Source organism: Mus caroli, chromosome 1 (genome assembly GCF_900094665.2).
Source record: "Mus caroli chromosome 1, CAROLI_EIJ_v1.1, whole genome shotgun sequence".
NCBI lineage: Eukaryota > Metazoa > Chordata > Mammalia > Rodentia > Muridae > Mus > Mus caroli.
In genome coordinates this window covers 90,331,412-90,352,555 of record NC_034570.1, presented here as the reverse complement: position 1 = coordinate 90,352,555, position 21,144 = coordinate 90,331,412, and the positions used below count along the sequence as shown (strand labels likewise).

At 39.0% G+C, this 21,144-nt stretch overlaps 2 protein-coding genes across 19 annotated transcripts in view; one reads left to right on the top strand and one right to left on the bottom strand.

Annotated features, from left to right (window-relative positions):
* Window positions 1-1,518: 1,518 nt before the first annotated feature.
* Gin1 (gypsy retrotransposon integrase 1) lies at window positions 1,519-20,904 on the bottom strand. Of its 2 annotated transcripts, none has more exons than XM_021169244.2 (8): window positions 20,734-20,904; window positions 15,707-15,852; window positions 13,966-14,159; window positions 11,465-11,503; window positions 9,755-9,946; window positions 9,479-9,646; window positions 8,430-8,712; window positions 1,519-2,908 (listed from the first exon to the last, which is right to left on the bottom strand). In XM_021169244.2, the coding sequence occupies exons 2-8, from the start codon at window positions 15,843-15,845 to the stop codon at window positions 2,634-2,636; spliced, it is 1,290 nt and encodes a 429-aa protein (XP_021024903.1). In that variant the 5' UTR covers window positions 15,846-15,852; window positions 20,734-20,904; the 3' UTR covers window positions 1,519-2,633. The 2 variants fall into 2 exon arrangements, with proteins under 2 accessions (XP_021024903.1, XP_021024899.1); XM_021169240.2 differs by having other exon boundaries at window positions 2,348-2,908; window positions 11,465-11,770.
* Window positions 20,581-21,144, top strand: part of Ppip5k2 (diphosphoinositol pentakisphosphate kinase 2) — a 62,964-nt gene continuing 62,400 nt past the window's right edge. For 6 of the 17 annotated variants that reach the window (XM_029474454.1, XM_029474435.1, XM_029474442.1 and 3 more), the window contains exon 1: window positions 20,955-21,134. The gene's annotated coding sequence lies outside the window, so the exon portion shown is untranslated. Of the gene's footprint in view, window positions 21,135-21,144 lie in introns of all 17 variants that reach the window. The other 11 variants (XM_021169181.2, XM_021169150.2, XM_029474450.1 and 8 more) reach the window with 6 other exon arrangements.

The following is a 21,144-nucleotide window of genomic DNA, read 5'->3' as shown; positions in this document are numbered from 1 at the left end:
TGTCTTTAACAACATTGTTCCTGAGCTTTGGCACCACCAGTGACTGGAAGTATTACCCTATGCTTGGCCTGACCATGATTAAAGGGCTCTTAATACTCCAAATTGGCTTAAGTGGTATGAATGCTGGTAATTGTCCAGAGTGGATTGTTTCACAATGAAACATGCCCAGGAGAAAAGAGTGGGAGGCTCCAGAGACTTGTGAACTGAACAAGGGTCACAGGGTGAAAAGGATGAAACTTGGAGAATTCTTTTGGACACCTCCCAAAGATATAGAAATGGTAAACAGCTACTGGGAGAAGAGATTAATTAGCACGGATGCCAAAAGGAGATTCCCCAACCTGTCTGGCTGCTACAGCTCTGGGGATTTTGTATTTATCATCTGTCACCCATGTTGGGCTGTGCTTTGGTGATGCAGCTGTTTTGAGTCTTCTGTTCCTGAAAGTAACCTCAATAAAAATTCATTGGCTCACTGGGGAGGGGCATATTCACCATGGCTTTGCCCACAATCCTGTCTGGTGGGGGCATTTCTCAGCTAGTAAGTTGCTCTTTTCTTGCTGATTAAAACTCTTTGGTTCCTGAGAATCTCATTATGTCAGGTAAAGGTAGTTTTACATTTAATATTCATGAGCACCATAAATCTAGATATTGGTTTTCCATTCTTGATACGGTTACGTTTCCAACATTAATTTCTCAAACACTTCCTCACCTTTCTGGAGAAGAAAAATCAATATCCTGATGCAAGAGCTCTGATTACAGTAAATGTAAAAATCTTCAGCAAGGAGAGTGCAATGGGTACTCCCTTGTTATTGCTTCTTTGGAGCAGAAAGTTCCTTAGGCCTTTTGTTTCCACAAGTTGGAAGTTTAACTGGGTGGGGATTTGCCCTAAAGGTACACCTCCACTCATTCCAATGAAGATCCCTCTTAAACAGAGCGGCTTCCCAGCAACTAGGGGATAGTACCACACAGTGAGTGCATATTCCCACCTCAGCCACATACTCAAGACAGTCTTTCACAGACATGTCTATAGATTAAGTTAATCTAGACAATACTTAAATGCTCTTATTTCAGGATTTCAGAAGGGAAAGCTCTCTACTAGTCTGAGCAGAGTCTGTGGGTGGTTTATCTGATAATTACCTTACATGGTTGTTCACAGGGGGTCGGTTTCAAGGGGTCATCATTATCAACTGGAGGTGTGGGGGAGGGAAGGACCAGTGGGTACAGGTAGTAAGGAGAAGCCTGAAACACCCCTGGAGATGGTAAACTTCAGTGGAGTTTTAAATATTCACAGTACAAATTACCACCATTAATTACAAAAAAGATGAAATTCTATACCCATAAGCAAAACATGACATTAAACCGTTGTAGTGATTTGCACAATGTCTTGGTGAGTCCCTTTGATCCAGTGCCTCAGTTCAATGTTATTGTCCCTTTGCCATTTCAGGAATTAAGCTCCATCACTTGACATTTGAGATGAAACTGCAGTCAGTCACTGATGATCAAGAAGGACATGCAGGTGGCCAAGAAATAAAGCTTTATTGTTTTAAGCTACTAAGATTTGGGGATGATTTGCAAGAAGAATAATGTAGCCTGATATGACTCACATACACACAAAACAAAAATCTGATGGGAAATTACTTAGGAAGGGAAAACATTATTTTTAGCTATTCAGAATCTTCCACTGAGAAATGAATCTGAAAGCTAATTGGCCTCCTTAAATAGAACAAGTAAAATAGGCCAAATTCAAGTCAGATGATCTGGAAAAGAATCTTAGTAGAAAGTGACTTCATTGAGGTGACAAAGAGACAATCCCTTTATCGACCATGTAGGCACTGCAGTAGGCTCCTTCCCTGACCTCTGCTCTGTAGAGGAGAGAAGGCAAAGCCTGCTAGCACCACTCTGTTTTAGTTTCTTTCTAGAATTCTATCTGCAATGTCTTTGGTTTGTGTACAAGGTCAACGACTTCATTCTTTCCCTGACAGTCACTTGTCCTTCAGCTGGAGTGTGCTCTGCTGGTGCAGGGGATCCTAGTGTGGTTCCCAGTACTCAACCTGGTTGGTGCCCAATCACCTGTAACTTCAGCTTCAGCATATCTGATACGCTCGCCTAGCCTTTACATTAGGGCACTGTACTCACATGCATAAAGCCTCACTCAGAAACACACATATTCGTGCACGTGCATGCATACACACAAATACAAATTTTAAAAGTTCCAATGTCACAGATAAAGTTTCATTTCATTTATGTTATTGTTCACTCAACATTTATTAACTAAGCTATAATTAGTTTAAATTTATTTAAAAGGGGTATGTATTGCTGAAAAGTTAAAAGAGAAAATGCAGTACCCATATAGAAAAAGGTAAGACTTCTCCACAAGAATTTATTTCCTAACAACGTATTTTGTCTGTTTTCTGAGAAATTTCTGAATTCTACACATGGTATACTTCTATTACATAAATTTATTTGTATTCAAACATGTAACATCTTTAGGAAGGTTTAAAATAAGCTTTCAGAATTTAGTTATTAACATAGTACCAAGATCTCTCTTCTATACAACCTATTTTAATAGATAAAATACTTACAAACTAGAAATATATACATTCTGTGCAAGCATTTTACATTAATTTTGGTATTTACTAACTTAAGTACTCGAGAACTTGATTTGAAGAATCCAGTAGACTAAAAGTCTGTTTCTCAAGAGAACTGTGGTCTTCTACCAATGCAGAGATTTTGGAATTTCTATATTCTAAGAGTTCATGATCCTTGCTTGATATCAATAGTTCATTATCAGCTATCCCAATAGTTGCATCTTCTACCAGAATATTTGCCTGGTATGTTCCAACTGGGATTTCAGGTAATCCAATGTAGTCGTGATCTGCCACTATCGAACCTTGCAAGAGATAAAGACTGTCTGAAAGAAAGAGATCAGCATTACATTTTAGAATTGAAGGGAAACCAAATTTTATAGCTAGACATTAAGTGAGGAACAAAAATTAAAGCGATAAAAATAAGTTATCACTATTAACTTGAAAAGCTCTCTTATCAAAGTGAGCTCTGTACCACACATCTTTAATCCTACCACTTGGGAGGTAGAGGCAAACAGAACTTCCACCCTGCCCGCCCCCAAAAACCCAACCTCTTATCCATTAAACATAAACAAAAACTGAACAAAATTGTGTACACATACCCCCCCCCAATAGTTCACACTTAAAGACTGTAGGAACACCAAATATATTGAAATAAAGCTTCCCACTTCCTGCTCATTGGTGTACATTATCTCCATGGGACAAGGAGCAGCAGCAGGACAGGTTAAAACCAAATTACACAACTATAATTTTGATTCTGATGATATGCTTAATACGCTTCTACAGTGCATTTTTGTGTGAATACGGCTCATTTTAGCCACCTGAATTGCTACACTATATATTTCTAATTTCAGATGTCATCCAATTTGTAAAGAATTCATAGTAGTACAATTATATCAATGAGTTATAATATAAAGCCATAAACTAGATGAAGATAAAGTAGTAAAAAATCTGACTCAAGTGACAGGAATATCAAGAAGGCAAGCTGCAGTGAAGTAGCTAAACTTTTATTTAAGTTTATCTGAGAGCAAAAAACCTTAGGAATGTTCAAGGTCTACCTAATCTACACTAACGGGGAAACTTTCCTTCTAGGTATTTTGTTATACTTTAGGAAAGTCATCATTAACCCTCAGGAAAACAGCTTTGAAATAAGTTGTTAAACTAACAGCAAAGTAACACTGCCCTTCAATCTAAAGAATACAATAGAAAGCATTTCTATCAGGTCTGATACCTGATTCATTACAAAAAGGAGCTCATCTACTCTAACTGACTAATCACCCCTGTGCTCTCCTTCTGGATCTTCCAGGCATGAACAGAGTCTCCTGAAGATTTTCATAGTTTACAGAACTCTCCAATCTAAGTCTAAAAACAGAAGACCAACTGCCCATTTTGATCAGAGAACAGTGGAAATCAGATCAGTTTTAGTAGCATGTTTGAGAAGAGTATTTCCTCTCCAGAACTTCATACACTTAAAAACTTAAATTTTATGAACATTAGTGGCTCTTGGAAATCCACACTATAAGCAGGCAGCATGAGTGGGTGTGTGTAGGAGTGTCTGTAAACACGAAGGCCAACAGAGAAACACTCTGTAAGAGGCAGGAAGGAAATCTGCTTCAACATGACTTAGCCAGAATGGTTCAAACGTCTGCAGTCTTAAACAACGCAATTTATTTTAGCCAAATTTAAGCACAGCACAATTTTGGGAAAAAGTTTCTTGGTGATAATTAACTCAATCCCATGCGTTCAACAAAACCCAAAACACATTTATACTGAAACTCTTTACAAAGTACATATGGCCTTTCCTTTATTCCATAAAGATGAGTACTGTTGACTCCAAAACAACTCTTAACGTAAGAGTTTAGGGAGAATTACTAAGGTAGCTAGATATATAATAGCCTGTAGGAGTCAGGATTGGTCCGGCACTAAAATAACAGAAGTTACCTAGACTCTTGTAAAGTACAAGTGATGTCTCTCATAAGGATCTTTCCTTTTCCTTTCCTTTCCCCTTTTTCCTTCTTTTTCCTCCTTTTTCCTCTATTTTCCTCCTTTTTCCTTTCCTTTCCTTTCCTTTCCTTTCCTTTCCTTTCCTTTCCCTTCCTCTCCTCTCCTCTCCTTCTCTCTCTCTCTCTCTTTCCTTCCTTCCTTAAAGATTTATTTTTAGATTTTATAATATATATATATATATATATATATATATATATATATATATATATATATATATATACACACTAACACTGTCTTCAGACATACCAGGATAGGCTATCAGATCCCATTACAATGGTTGTGAGCCACCATGTGGTTGCTGGGAATTGAACTCAGGATCTTTGGAAGAGCAGTCAGTGCTCTTAACCACTGAGCCATCTCTCCAGCCCAAGGATGGCTTCTTTATTGAGAGGTAATGTTCAAGATCTTGGGAATAAAGGAATATAACAGTCTGGAGATTTCAGACAAGGCCTGGCCCTACAGATACCAAAACATTACCAGCTTATAAACTACATCTATTCCCAGCATCCTGGTTGGAAACCAGATGTGTGAGGCATCAAAACAACTGTCTGATTATTTTCAAGCTTTTACATTATATTCCTCTTGTGGTATATCTTTTCCATGATAAAACAACTATAATTTGATACTATATTAATACTGTTATAATATTAATAGTGTCTTATTAATGAATTGGATGAACTCTGGGTCTGGAGAGTACATAAAAACACGGAAAATGGAACAATTTCTCTTCATACATTGTCTTACTAATAATGTGTAGCTTGTGTAATTTCATGTTATAATGCTTGTTTTATTAGTGAAACCACTAACTGTTATATCACAATAATAGTCTCCCAAAGTGTCCACCCATTAATCTCACCAACCTGTGAATATGTTGCTTTACACGGCAAAGGAATGTGGGTAGTCATAAAATTAAAGCTGCCAATCAATGATTAGGGAGATCATCTTAAAATATTTGGGTGGATCTAAAAGCAAATGTCCTCAAATGCAGAAGAGGGAGACATTAGAGGCATTGCTGGCTTTGAGAACAGAAGACAAGGAATACATCAAGAAGTAAAGGAAGTATCTAGAAGCTAGAAAGGGCAAGGAAATCCATTCACTTCTCTTCTGGATAGTCTAGAAACGAGTCTGTGAATGACTTAATTTTAGCCTGATAATACTCATGGAGAAATTCTAAAGTACCTACGTTTATGGTAGTAAATGAGTGCTGCTTAAAGCACTAAATTTGTTGTAAATTGTTATGGCAGCAATATAAAACTAGCATAATAAAAATTATTTCACAAATGGGCTTTTAATCATGAAGGAGAAAATGAGACTGAAGCTTCTGGGTAAGGTAGACCCACAACTACCATCAACAAAGCAAATACGTTTAAAGGCAGAATGTGTCGGATGGGACAACAACACACTTACCCTTTTATAATAGGTTATGATTATAAAGGGACACTAGCTATTTTTGAAATTCTTATCAAAATAAGTAGCTTAGAGTGCTCAACATCAAATTAGACAAAACAGCAAACAGGTCTGCTTAAAATAGCATTGACAAATACTGTTAACCTAGTACTACCGAATGTGTTAGCACAGTATTATGTTCCAGAAACAGACGACAGGAACTTGGCAACGTAAGTCCATCTGTTTTAGACTGACTCTAACACAGCCAAGAAATTAACAGTAGTAAAGAGTAATATGACAGATATAAACAGATACTTGAACTCCTTTTGGATATCAGATATTTCTCATGTCAAATAAAAAATGTTTGATGGTTAAAGATACTGTTTTGATTAAATTTACTTTGTGAATTCTTCAAAGTCAGCTGCTGAAGTAATAAAGGCTTTTAGGAAAATGCATGATGCCACAGAAAAAGATGGAAAAGGCCATTTTTATTTAATTTGTATATCTGCCAATCACACACACACACACACACACACAAGGATTAAGTATGACCAAAGAACTAATTTGTAGCATGGTTGAAAGGAAATTTTAAAATAAATCCACCTATCAACTTCAAATGCCTATGTTCACACTACTAATAGTAACACTACAATTGTCTTGTATTACTACAAGAAACATTTCCAGAAAATTTAAACTTGTGTTCTCAACTTGTTTCTGAAATACCCAGAAAGAAAATAATTTGATTTCCTTTCTAAATGTCTTTGATAAGAGAAAAACAGAAGACTGTTGCACAAGGCCCTGGCACTGTAATGTTTTATACGCAAATCTTATATGACTGTAGGTTAACACATTAGAAGGAAATAAATTCTGAAGATGAAGGCCTGAGAATGAAATCTTCATGAAATTAAAGAACTCATAGAATTCCTTTTTCCCTACTTAGCTTGTAGAAGGGAGGGTCTATAAACAGCTCTGAAGTGAGACGACACATAGAAATGAATCTACTGTCCTTACCAGGAGATTGAAATTATCCACATGTTCAGAGTCAGAACAGTCTAAGATAAGTCTGTAACTAGAGCAACTGGTTCCGTCACTAGAAAGGAAAGTACCACGAGCTTGTAACAGAAGTGCTGGGGTACAGACCAGAGTAGATCAGAACTCAGAAGAACTCATATACTGAAGAGCCGGAGAAGGGCTTCATACTCAACACAGGACTAGGGTTAAGCATAGGTCATTCCTTATTGCTTGTTATTATATCTATTAAGTAACTTGTTAATGATATTTACAGATATATTGCATCACCATTACATTTAGCTTTCATTCGAACATTTGTACAGATATTACTGTCTAGCATATATTCCTTGTACAAAATTAGCGAAGTATATGATATGCATGCATGAAAATGACACAATGTATTATCTTATAGAAAAAGCATAATTATAAAAGGTATCAAATAATTCCTCTCATTTGTCTAACCCAGAGAAGCTCCAGGGAGCAAATACATTAGGATAAAATAAAATAATCTTGCTGAAGTAGAGGGCCTAATGAGAAAACCAGGACAAAATGTCATTTAAGTCCTACAAGGGAGAAAGCTGAAGATCAGGATGCTCTCTGGCATAGTCAGGGTGCTCTCTGGCATAGCTTGGGGGACTATAAATGGAATGCAATGGTATAATTCTATAGCTTTCTGAGTATTCTCTGTCCTCCACCTTAACCTATGATTTATGACTTTATGAAGCAACATTAAAAGGAAACACAGTTTCAAAGTTCCCTTAGTTATTTCACAGCTGATTCTGGACAACATGCTTGTCTTTGGCGATAATGATCTGAGCTGTTGCTTTTTCACATAAAAATGAGGCAGCAGGTAAAAGGTTAGTATGCAAAACTCAAGATGGAATCGTTCCTTATGTGAAACAGGTTCAGCATTTTTCATAGCAGTTATGAAAAGTACAGTAGAATTCAAGACAAAAATCCTGCATTGTTTGCTTTCCTATTATATAACAACATCAATCAATCAATCACTCATAAATCAATCTTATATGCTTGTTTCCTAATGAGAGAGAAAGAAAAAGAGTGGATGAGGGTGGGTGGGGCGGTGGGGAGGATCTGAGGTAGTTAGAGAAGGGAAAAAGGTAATCAGAATATATTGGATGAAAAAAGATAATCAGAATATATTGTATAAAAATCTATTTTCAACAAAAAACTAAAAATAAAAATGAGTTTATGAAAGTACATTCTAATCAGACTTCTGGAGAGAAGTAAAACCATCAAGTTTTATAAACCTTAGATGGAGAGGATTTTAACCCAAGGAAGGAAGGAAAGAAGGAAGGAAGGAAGGAAGGAAGGAAGGAAGGAAGGAAGGAAGGAAGGAAGGGAGGGAGGAAGGAAGGAAGGAAGGAAGTTTGAAAGTCTAATCGTTCTTGTTAAAACTAACACCCTAGAGAGGTAGCAGATACTTACCCTGCTCACTGGACTCTCTCACATAGGGCCTAAGGTGGGACATTTTGATAGGTCGTTTGAGTCTGGTTCCCGTGTTATCTCTGAGGACAGCACATCCACTTTCTGTAATGTAGTCGATGACACAAGGCCCAACCCACTCAGACTGGAAGCGGCCATCCTTCCACCAGTTCTTCCTCTGTCGTAAAACCTCATGACCCACTTTCAAATGAAAGGGATTTAACTGCTTTGCTTTCTTTTTAACAACTTTGCTTTTACTCAGTTCATCCGAATTGTTGTTCTCCATCTGTAAATGCAAAGAATAGTCATGACAGGCCTTAAATATAATGGCACACGCTGATTAGATTATGGCAATGCTATTACTGAACTGCTCCTGAGCTGAAGCATGGACTCCTCATGCGTTCTAAAAACACTTTGAAGTCAGTATCGGTACTCTACTCTGTATACAGAAGGTACAGGAAGCAGGCCAAGTGACTTGGAATACTTGGACTAATAAATGTACTGAGTACAAAATTCTCCAACTGCTAACAAGAATTCTAACAGGTTAGAAACCAGGTCTCCTCATTCTCCCCAATTCATGACTTTCCTGTAAGCCTCTTAGAATTTCATAGCTCATAAGCACACTGTTTAGGGTTTGGAGAACATGTTCAGTGGTAAATGCCTGAGACACACTCATGAGGACCTGGGTTAGATTCCCAGCATGCATTGCACATGGCAGCACATGGCAGTAACCCCTGCAACTGGGGGGAAAGGAGGTGGAAAGGAGTGGGACTGGAACATCCAGGGGCTCTCTGGTCAGCTGGTTCAGCTGTGTCAGTGAGCTCTGGTTTCAGTGAGCGACCTTGGCTCAAAATATAAGGAAGATATTACATGTCCATTACTAGTCTCCACACACTTGCTTACACATGAGCACATGGATAAAAAAACGCCTCCCCCCTTTTCTTGCTTTTTTCATGGCCACATATGTGAACATGTCCACATGCTGAGATTTTAAACACAATTCCTCTTTGGTAGGGGTCCACAAAGGGAACTTTCCTAGTAGATAGAATCACCTGGCTCGCTGCTGGTGTCTTGTTCTCCACCACTCCATCAGCCTCTCTAACTGCAGCTACGATTCTGGCAAACACACTTGTACCTTCACCGCCCTCTTCAGGAGGACACTCCAACACGCAAGGATTCCGATTGAACATTTGGAAATATGGTGTGTTTTTATTAGGCTCCTATTTTTAAGAAAAACAGAAAATTTGTAATTAAATAAAACAACCCCCCAAACCCTTTCATATCCCTGGAATTTAGAATGAGCAATTAATAATAAAAAAGGCACATACCAAGTGAGTCACATTGAAGGCAAAGGAAAGAGCTGGCAGATGCTCATCCCAGGTGTTGGGGTGGTCAGCACAGTGTTTCGAGAGGAATGTTTTGATGGTGCTAGGTGTGTTTTCAGCTGGATTAACACTTCCAGAAGCACGAGAAATTACAATCTCTTTTGCACCAAATAATCTATATAGTTCTACATTGATCTAAAAAATATGAAAAGAAAACTGACTGCTTAAAGTTCACACTTTCCGTCTGCCTTAAAAAAATTTCAAGAAACCCGAATTTTGTCTTTCATTGACCACAGGCATTTAGATAAAATACATGCATTTGGGTAAAGTCCTACAGACTGAGTCTGATCCACATATTAGTTTTGTCTTACATTTTTGTCATAACATGCTAAGACAATTTTATGACATATTACTAACTTCATTTTAAAGACAGAAGCTTATTAATTAAGCTTTGGTAGTCTAAGCACCTTATGGAAAAACAGAATTCAAAACTAACTCTGTGATCATGTTACTTTTTAACTCAGACACTGTAAGTAAGTAATGTAAAACAATTTTCCTGCCTCAATGATCCCAGTTGTTGTTGTGTTATTTAGTTTAATTTAGCTAACCTCCCACTGATAAGTTTCTCTGTATATGTATGTATGTATGTATGTGTATGTATGTATATGTATCTATATCTATCTATCTATCTATCTATCTCTCCAACCAAACACACTTTTCCCAAGATCCTCAGAGGGTAGACATGGTCACATAAAAGCTATAGTAGAAAAAAAATTTTAATTAACATTGCTGTACAAACTTGGCAAGCACTAGCTTTTTTGTCCCCTGTCCTCTCTTGTTAACTGCAATATAAATATTATGACCTGGGCTCTGGCAGCCGTACTGTCAGCACAAGACTGACAATTCCACTCCAAAGATAGGAGAAAAGGAGTGTGGAGCCTGGGTCGCACTGATGCTCAGCTTTCACGCTAACCTTCTCTTTTATGTGAGTACAAAACTTCTATTTCAATTGTGATCTTGGAAAAGGAAGAGCAATTCTTTATTGCTTGCACCTGAGTATGACTCCTCAGCTACTCTTAGGTGGGAGGCTATAAGACTCTTGAGTCACGTGACCACCATGAGTAGCTTGGTGAAATTTAGATTTTGTATTCATAAATTTACTTAATGGTTGAAATGAAAGAAGGACTGAGGAATCTACTTCTACTAGCTGTTTTCCACTTTTCCCCTACTGTGCTTCACATACCACGCGTGCCTATTGAATGACTTAGTGTGCTATGTTAATGTGCAACATTAGTGAAGACTTCTCCTTTGTCTACATATTAGTATGTATACATACATATACATATTTAGTTAGTATACATGTTATGACAGCTACCTATGTAAATATATAATATGCACATATAAAATTATTAATATTTTAACATGATATAAATATGTTCAATTATAGCACTCTTGTTAACATCATTTTATTATATTTTTATTTTTAGTTGTTCTTAAGCTTCAAGTAAAAAAATATTATTTGACCCAATCATTTCATTTTAGTTTAAAGAGATCAAAAGATAGGTTTACAACAAAATCTAGTAGTATACATTATATACTCCATATTTACAGCAATTTATTTCAATGTATTAAACACCCTATAAAGCACAAAGCACGGTGTGCCAGACACTGAAAGAGTGATACATGCTCCCGAATGTGAGTACTTTTTCCTACCTGTTCAATGAATTCATCTCTTTGGTCCATTATTATTTTCTGAGGAGGTCCATATAGGAAAAATATATTGATAATAGCTTTAGAAATTTCTGATGCTGAAACATCACATAAAGGCAAAATCATAACCCATTTTGTGAACAAATCTGTCATGATTATAGCATACACATGACTTCTGTTGCTTGTATGAAAAGGTCCCATCAGATCAACAGTAACTACACTCCACGGGTTTCCCACCATGGGAAGGTGCTGCTGAGGTGCTACGATAACTGTATTTTTTGCTACTTGGCAATGCTGACAAGCATATACCTACAGAGAGGCACACAATAAGGAAAATACATATAAATGTTAAAATATTCACTATAACATAAATCAGTTTGATAAAGCAGAATCTTAACATGGTCAACAGGTACTGTGTGTCTTAGAAATTCCTTTAAATGATACCTTTTATTTGGAACACCAGGCAATTATCAGTGGCAGCAGCTGTGTAGCTAGTAAGTCCAAAGAGCCGCAGCACAGGGGCTCTTCCCTGCTACTTGGATTAAAGGACGGTCTCAGTGGGCTCTTACTCAAATGAAATGGAATTCTGGTTCATATGCAAATATATACTAAATCAAGATCTCAAGTAAGTTTTCTATTATTTTATCTTTAGCTGACAAAAAATTTCTACAACTAGCTATGGTGGCTAGTTTAGACGCTGCAGAGCTGCCATAGTCACAGAGTCAGCACAACAATGGCCAAAGGGGGGAAAAAAAAATTCCAGTTGGGTTATATAATAAGAGCTTATCTTAAAAAAAAAAAAAAAGGAAGAATACAAAAAGGAAAAACTAACCTCAAATGGACTATCATGCAATATTCTCCTTTTCCATAATTTTAAGCCACCATGGGACTATATAGTAAATTATACATACAAATGATATTTCTTCCTACAATTTTTAATCTACAGTTTATTCATTCATCTATTTCACTAATATTTGCTAAACTGCAATTTTAATAATAAAATAATGATGGCAGAAACCTTCACGCTATCTAGGGAAAGCCTAGGTACCATGAACCTTCATTTAATGTTGATGTTTCTCAACCTGTGGGCTGAGACCCCTTTGGGGTTGCGTATCATATAACCTGCATATCAAAGAGCTATAGTACGATTTATAACAGTAGCAAAATTACAGTTATGAAGTAATAAAATAATTTTATGGTTGAGGTCACCACAACATGAGAAACTATAAGCGTCACAGCATCAGGAAGGTTGAGAACCACTGCTAACTGACTAATTTATAGAAGGTATTATTTTTAAAAATTTCCAGAATTTCAGTTAGGAAAGTATTTTCAACCAACTTCTAAGAAAAAAAATGTAGAACAAAACCACAATACTTCCTCATTATGGTAAGAGTCATTTGTTTAACGGTGATAGGTAGGAGGGCAGATGGTGTGAAGGCAAAGAAGCATGGAGAAGAAATGGGAGTGGACGGGTCTGGACAGTCCTCATCATCTGATGCCTGATCATCTCACTTCTCAGCTTAAATGCATTCCCCAGCTATAAACAGCATGATTTTTAAAAGGACATCTTTTTCAAATTGTAATCACTTGACGGCTGTTTGACTGAATGCTGGACAGGAACACTTAGAATGCTTACAGTTTGGGTTTAAGTTCCTGCTATTTAGATTTGACACCTTCCTTTCTTCTTTTCCTCCTTTTTTTGTTTGTTTGTTTGTTTTTGGTTTTTTGAGACAGGGTTTCTCTGTGTAGCCCTGGCTGTCCTGGACTTCACTCTGTAGACCAGGCTGGCCTCGAATTCAGAAATCCGCCTGCCTCTGCCTCCCAAGTGCTGGGATTAAAGGCGTGTGCCACCACTGCCCAGCTCTTTCCTCTTTCTTTCCTTCCTCCCTCCCTTCCTTCCTTCCTTTCACCTTTTGTTTGGTTTTTGTTTGTTTGTTTGCTGTGTTTTTTCAAGACAGGGGTTCTCTCTCTGTGTGTGGCCCTGGCTGCCCCGGAACTTGTTCTGAAGACCATGCTGGCCTAAAACTCAGAGATCCACCTGCCTCTGCCTTTCAAGCCATGGGATTAAAGATGTGCACCACCATGGCCTGGCTGATTTGACAGTTTCTATCTTAAGACAGAATAGGGACAAAAGCTGAGAGTTCACACTGGAGCAGATTTATTATAAAGAGACTTATTTTCATCATATAAAAAAATCATTCATGTTGGTGCTAAGGATATAATAGCAAAAGAATTTCAACTTCAACTGAATTTTGTCTGCAAAATGGAGCTCTAATTCTCAATAAACGTCAAAATATTGTATTTTCTTAGTTTAATTTATACTCTACTGATGTAAGGTAATTATAAATGGAAGTAAAGTTACCTTTAATTGAAATATTTTCTTATTTCAGAAATAACCTATAACATACTTACTCCACAGGTGACATAGCCTCTTAAGCAACACTGACCTCTGTATTTATCAGAAAGACAGTAAGACACTCCTAAGCCCTGAGTGGAAGCCATACCCACTGCTTGACGTCATTGGTCACGGACGTCCAGTAGTAGCCGGACTCCACTAGAGTGAGGGTTCTGGAAATGCCGTGATGGACACCAGGGCCATTCTCATGGCACTCTCTCAGTACTTTCTTCTTCTCCTCTTCTGAAACAACTACCAAACGATTTTGTTTTCTGTCTTTTCCAACATAAAACAGCTTTTTTTCTGAAACAAATGAATAAAAATATATGAATTTCAAAGCTCTATAGCCTTAACTTAAAGCTATGAAGATTTTTAATTTTATTCTCATAAAAATCTTTCTTTAAAACAGAATTATTTCCTTTCAATAATACTTCCATGCATTCGTGGAAGCTAAAAATGGCGTAGGTTATAAAATGAGTTCTGTATTGATGAGATGCCTCTGGGTACCAACTTTTCTGTAAAAGTATTATAGCTGGGTTTTTTTTTGTTATTGTTGTTGTTGTTTTGTTTTTACAAGCAACAGCCTTCCTCTCCTTGTTCTGATCTGAATAAAGGTAGGATGGCACAGTGGGAGGGGCACAATTCTCAGCTCTCTTGTCCTGTGAAGATACCTAACTGGAGGAGCAAGCAGGGGACAGGGAGAACCATTATGTCTCCAGCTCATGTGGGGTGGCTATGCAGACTTCAGAACACATCAAGATAACTAAACAGAAACACTATCTCACTCAATACATCTCCAGGGCCTATGATATGATTGGCACACCACAGAAATTCAATAAGCATTTTTGACATGAATGCACGCACCTCCACTTTAGTGTAAGAGGTCTGCCTATTGTTAATAGGAGTTCCTGGCAGGAATCTGTATAGGGATATATGAGCAGAAGTTTATTTATGACCTTAGAATGTACATCCTTAGATTCTGCCCTGATTTGGAGAAAGCCTAAGACTTTATCTCCAGGCAAAACATCGACTAATAGCACTACCATTCATTTGGTGTCTGTTGACTGTACCTTTTGCATAGCTCACGCTCAGGTAACTTTCCCCATCAAGGCAGCTAGAAAGGAGGCAAAGCTGTTAAGGCTTTCATAATTGCCCTACTGCCTGTCAAATATTTAGTGTATTGATGAAGCATCAAGGCAAGAAAACAAATGTAGTCCTGAGAATAATTTAAGGTACAGTGTGAGAGGTGGGGAGTAAGTAAACTAGTTAGTTCTGTTCATATTGCCTTACTAAGCATCCAATAATTTTCTCAGCATGGTGGCATTAGTGTCTGAAGGTTAGGTGGCAAAAGCAAGATAAATTAATTTATGTAATTTTTTTCATGGTTATTCCTTTTGATCTATTAAACAGGTCATTTTCTTTTCTTTTTTAGATTTTTTATTTTAAATTGAGAGAGAGCATGCACGTGAGAGTGTATGTGTGTGTGTGTGTGTGTGTGCGCACGTGCGCACTGGCGAGAATGCACACAGACCTATGTAAATGTATCAGCAGTTGAGTGCTGATACACACTGAGCCTGGACACTGGAGTTAGAGGTGGCTGTGAGCTGCCCAGCCAGGGCACTGGAAACTGGACTTGATCAGTACATGCTCATAGCTGCTGAGCCAGCCCCTTACTACATCTTCTTCATGCTTATCAGTCTTCAGTTAGCTTTCATGTTTTACTTTACCTCTGAGATAATCTTTCATTTAACTGACAACCACTTAGCAATAACCAAGTTCCTAGAGAATTTGCAAGGGTTCTACAACACATGGAGAAGAACTGTAACTTGAGATTCCGACACTGATCTCACCTTTGAAGACAAATTTCTTAGCTGCCCGCCTTATGCCGCTTCTCTCACTTGGCAGTGTGGTGGGGTGGTACTCCCCTGTGCGCTTATAGTATGCGATCTGTTTAAGATGAAGGTCACCATTTTTCCCACTACGGACCATCACGAACCTAGGGAAGATTATTTAAAGATGTTACTTAAATGACAAGCTAATTGTGTTGCTATTTCCGTTCAGGCCTCTGTCACATTTCTGCTTATGCATGAATTGAGCATTCCCAGAATATTATCTGTGAGGGAGATAATTGCGGAACAGAACAGGGACAAGAGTGATGTCTACAAACTAAAGCATCTGAACGCTATTTTTGAGATCTATCATGACAAATGATCTTGTCTCCTTCGTGTGATATAAGAAATGCTAAAACAAACTAACAAACAGAAAACAACCCTGTAATACTAGGAAAGGGAAGGAAGTGAGTGAGTATACTTCAGAAGTTAGCTTGGAATCTCTTGGCATCAAAAGAAATGTCATTTCTGGGTCTTCAATTCTATTCCACTGATCTACCTGTCTGTCACTGTACCAGTACCATGCAGTTTTTATCACAATTACTCTGTAGTACAGCCTGAGGTCATGGATGGTGATTCCACCAGAGGTTCTTTTATCCTTGAGAATAGTTTTTGCTATCCTAGGTTTTTGTTATTCCAGATGAATTTGCAAATTGCCCTTTCTAACTCAGTGAAGAATTGAGTTGGAATTTTGATGGGGATTGCACTGAATTTGTAGACTGCTTTTGGCAAGATAGCCATTTTTTACTATATTAATCCTGCCAATCCATGAGCATGGGAGATTTTTCCATCTTCTGAGATCTTCTTCAACTTCTTTCTTCAGAGACTTGAAGTTCTTATCATACAGATCTTTCACTTCCTTAGTTAGAGTCACACCAAGGTATTTTATATTATTTGTGACTATTGTAAAAGGTGTTGTTTCCCTAATTTCTTTCTCAGCTTGTTTATCCTTTGTACACTATCAATTTTGTACATTATCAACTTTGGCTATCAACTTAACCATCCACACTGATTTCTGGTCCTTCTTTGCTGGCTGGATGCTCTAGGAGACTGACGCTGCCAAACCATATTTGTAGCATTAGGCAATGGCAAAGAGAATCGGAATGCAGAACAGGTCAGAGTATTTTCCTCTGTGCTAATTTCTGGCTCACACGCTTATGTGCTCTCTTTCTCACTCCATGCCAGGTGAAAATAGGAGCATCACTACTCAATCCCAAGAACGTATTCCCTGCTTCCTGCTGGAACCCTCATACCAATTTCAAAATTCTAAAAACAATGTGGAGCTTTACTGCTCATTAAAATACCTAAGGATTGTGATGACTAATCTAGGTTGTCAACTTGACACACCAGGGAAGAGGGAGCCTCAACTGTGCAACTGTCTCCGTCAAACAAGGCACCACCACATAAGCCTCTGTAATGCTAAGATAGTCCTATCAGAACCTACACAGGTCAGTTTAGCTATAAGGTATCATCATTAAACAATGAGTTTTAGTTTACTTTAGTTTTAGTTTAGGGTTTTGATGAAGCTCAGGCTTGCCCTGAGACTTGTCAATCTTCTTCCTTAACCCTAAGTCCTAGAAATAGAGGCACGCATTGCCATACTTTGGATACTCTACTTTCAACTGGAGCTATCAGCCATTTATAGTAGATGGCTATACTGCAAGCAAATGACAAATGTAGCTATCATGGTTTCTCAACCATCTCTAAAAGGATGAACCATGACAGGGCATGTAGCCTAGTGGGTCAGTCAGTACTTGACTAGGATGGATAAAGCCCTGGCTTTAAATCCCAACTGTACACATGCACAGTATACCCATACACAGACAGAAAGACAGAGACCCCCAACACACACATACAATTATCTGGCACATGCCAGAAACAAAATTGGAGATACAATGATAACCAACAAAACGCATATCCTCCTGATCCATGTGAAGTTTACATTATAGTGGGGTTAGAGGCTATTTTGAAAGCTTAGCTCAAGCTGCTTCACTCATAGTAGTTAAAAATGGAATGGGACCCAAGTGCCTAATGACAAAATAAATATAAAAAATATGGCTTATACACATAATGAAATATTATTCAGCCTTTTAAAAAGAGCTAATTCTAACACATGTAAGAACATGGATATATCTTGAGGACATTATGCTAAGTAATTTCTTTAAAAGGCAAAAGTTGTCAAATTCATATCAACAGAAAATAGAATGGTGGTTTCTAGGAACTGAGTGTATCTGGGTTAGATAAATTACCATTTAATGGTGCTTGGCAGAGCCGGTAATAGTCTGGGGGCAGGACTTGGGAGCTTTTCCCTGAGGCCCTGTGTCGAGGAACAGTCCCTTCTCTAACACCTGGAGTCTGCTTGGAGCCAGGGCCTTGCAGGGAGCTGTAGCCACTGAATGTTGCTATAGATAGGAGTGCCAAGGTCACTGCATACTCAGTCCTGGTGCTCTAGAGATACTCAGTGTTTCCTTTGCGCACCAGGACTTGATTAGCAACATTTCTGCTGTCTTTGTCTCACTGTGTGACAGTGCCTTCCACTGACATGGCCCCACTTCTCCCTCAAACTTTTTAAGATGCTGTCTTAATAAACTTGCTTGGCATAAGCCATCAGCTTTGGCGAGATCCCTGATCCTGGTTTTACTTTCTTCTTTGTCTTCTCATCTTCTGGTCGTCCCACTTAAGACCCTGTCACTGAAGAACTCCCTATTGGATAAGTCCTTTATTACAATCTAAAATATTATATTGTTATTATTATATTACGATAGCGTAAAAAGCAGTAGGATTCTGTATGGAATTCATACTTATTTCCTGTTGGCCCCACCGCTCATTCACTCCTCTCTCCTTTTCCTTTCACATTTTCGCCCCCTCTGTATTCTCTATTGCATGTTCATATCACAGGTCTCCATTCCCTCCCTCAGAACTGGTCCCCCGCCCCATCATGGACTCTTTTCTCTATTCCTGGCCCCTACGCATAACCATCCCTAAATTAACACATTAATGTCTTAAGATTAGAGCTAAGAATACATCAGAACACGGGAGAACATAGGTGTCTTTTTCAGCCTGAGCTAACTTACTTAGGACAGTATTTTCCAGTGTCATTCCTTTTGGTTTGCTTTTGAAATGTTTGTTAATGTCATTTCTCTCGAAGGCTGAGTACCAGTCCACAGCACATGTATTATACAGACATTCTGTGATGGACATCTGGAGTGATCTCATTTCCTTGCTAATGTGAATACAAGAGCAGTAAGCAAAGAAATGTAAATGTCTCTGTGACAATATTCACATAACCTGGGATACGCCCAGAAGCCGGAGAGTTGGGTCACGTGGAAGCTCTAGTTTTAGTTTGTGAGAGGCCCCGAGCTTATTCCCGTGTAGTGCCGCACCCGTTCATACCCCACCAGAACTGAATAAGAGTTCCTCCCTTCCTCCCACCTCTGCATGCTTTTGTTGTCATTTTGTTATTTGACCTCTTAAGGATGGTGACCTTAATGATCTAAGATGAATTTCAAATTTGTCTTAATCTGCATTTACCTAGTGGAAAAGATGTTTAACAGTCTTAAAACATAGTTTTGATTACATGTATTTCTCTTTTGAGAATTTTTCACTCAGTCCTTTACCCATTTATAAAACTGGATTCTTTATTTTTTCCTTAGGATTTTGATTTCTCTGCACATTCCAGGCAGCAATCCTCTACTAGTGGGTAATGGTTTTTCCCTACCGTGCAGGGTATCTTTTCACTCAAATGTTTCCTTTGCTGTACAGAAGCCTCTCAATTGTGCGAGCTGCCCACATTAGCTACTGTGTCACTGTTACTATAAAATGAGCAGGAAAGGCACCAAGGAGAATGGTTTATTCTGAGTCACAGTTGGACAGCCCGTGTCCCATGACAGGGAGGCCGGTCAGCTCGGGTCAGGCAGCTGGGCATATGCATTCCCCTAAAAGCTGAGCACCAGAATTTCTAAGTGTTGCAATTTCATCAGGATATCTGATTAGGTCTTTACAGCATGTTCCTCGTACAAAGTTAAGAACAGCAAATATTTTACCAATACTTATTGCTTAACATCTATAATTTTGTCTTGCGTAGCCAATGAAAACAATTAACTATTTTTTTTAGCATGAAGCTACTATTAAAGCCAATGAAAGGTTACACAGTAAGTTTGTATTCCAACTTCAAAACACAAAAGTTGTAATGTTTTAATAAACACAGGATTGTGGGATTAGGGTTCCGACTTTCGAATTATTCTGCTTTAATCTCCGAAAACTGAACCCGTACAATTATATATTAACTGGGACGAGGCAGGGATAAGCCTGAGGTGGCAATACTCCAGACCATACCCTGCCTCTTTCCCCTTTATTTCCATATGCATACAGATAAAGCCGCACAGGACAAATTCAGGTCCATTTTGAAAATTCTCCTCGAAGGGAGAATTCAAGGAGATTTTTTAAAAAGTGTATTTTCCCTTTAGAGCTTTAAGGTCCCCACCCCCACCCCCCCTTGAGCTCGTTCCTTTACACAGGTGTACGTTTTCACACTGAATGGTGACTACGATGCAGGACGAAACTCCTCCAGCTTCGGACAAGCGCCGCTGCACTTTTGAAGGCAGTCCAGCATTCGCCGCCGCCAGCAAGGGAGAGCTCCGCAAGCTTTTTGACACCTTGTTAACGGACCCCTGAGGGCTAGGTCTCGCTAATCCTTGCCTAAGCAGAAAAAGGACCGTTGACAGCTCAATTACACTGAGTCGCCACCTCCCTGAGCCCAACAGTCCTCGCCTCTTTGCAGCCACCATCCGCGGCGCTGTGCAAGTTCAAGGCCCTCCCGCCCCAAACGGCGCCTGCGCGAAACCTCCGCTAGTCAAACCCGTCCTTAGAGCAGTCGAAGGGGACCGTTTTAAAGTTACTGGAAGGCTACGTCTCCGTTTTAAAAAAAAATAAAGAAAACAAAATAAAGAAAAATAGGTATGACAGAACACACTAGAACGACCACTCACCGAAGTGGTCCTAAGTGCAAACGGCAGGTTTTAACTCTCCTCTCGCGATTTATCTGGTGCTACCGGAAGCGGAACTGCCGGGGGTCGGAGTTCTGGTGGGCGCTTGTGGAACAGGAAGGCTCAGGCGGGTCGTTGGTCCGCCGGAAACTGTTCCGGCCGGTGCAGTTTCCGTGAGAGCCCTGTGGAGGGCGGGCAGGGAAGAGGCGTGTCGGAGGCTCCTGAGGTGTGCCGGTGCCAGCCGTTCCGCGGCAGCCGGCGAGGAAAGATTCAGGTCCACGCCTCCGAGAGTCGCCTCGGCAGGAACGTCCTACCCTCGCCCCCGCAATTAAAGGGGGAGGAACCGAAACCTGGATGGGCTCAAGCATCTCCCGCAGATCGCTTGCTGCCCGCAGCCACGGCAGGTGAGGACCG

Excerpts from the sequence above, each read along its gene's own strand:
- Gin1 (XM_021169240.2), bottom strand. The coding sequence starts at position 15,845 with ATGGTCCGTAGTGGGAAAAATGGTGACCTTCATCTTAAACAGATCGCA. Across the intron at positions 9,947-11,464 it reads GAGATGAATTCATTGAACAG|ATCAATGTAGAACTATATAG; the intron begins GTAGGAAAAAGT and ends CATATTTTTTAG. Across the intron at positions 8,713-9,478 it reads AGACACCAGCAGCGAGCCAG|ATGGAGAACAACAATTCGGA; the intron begins GTGATTCTATCT and ends TTGCATTTACAG.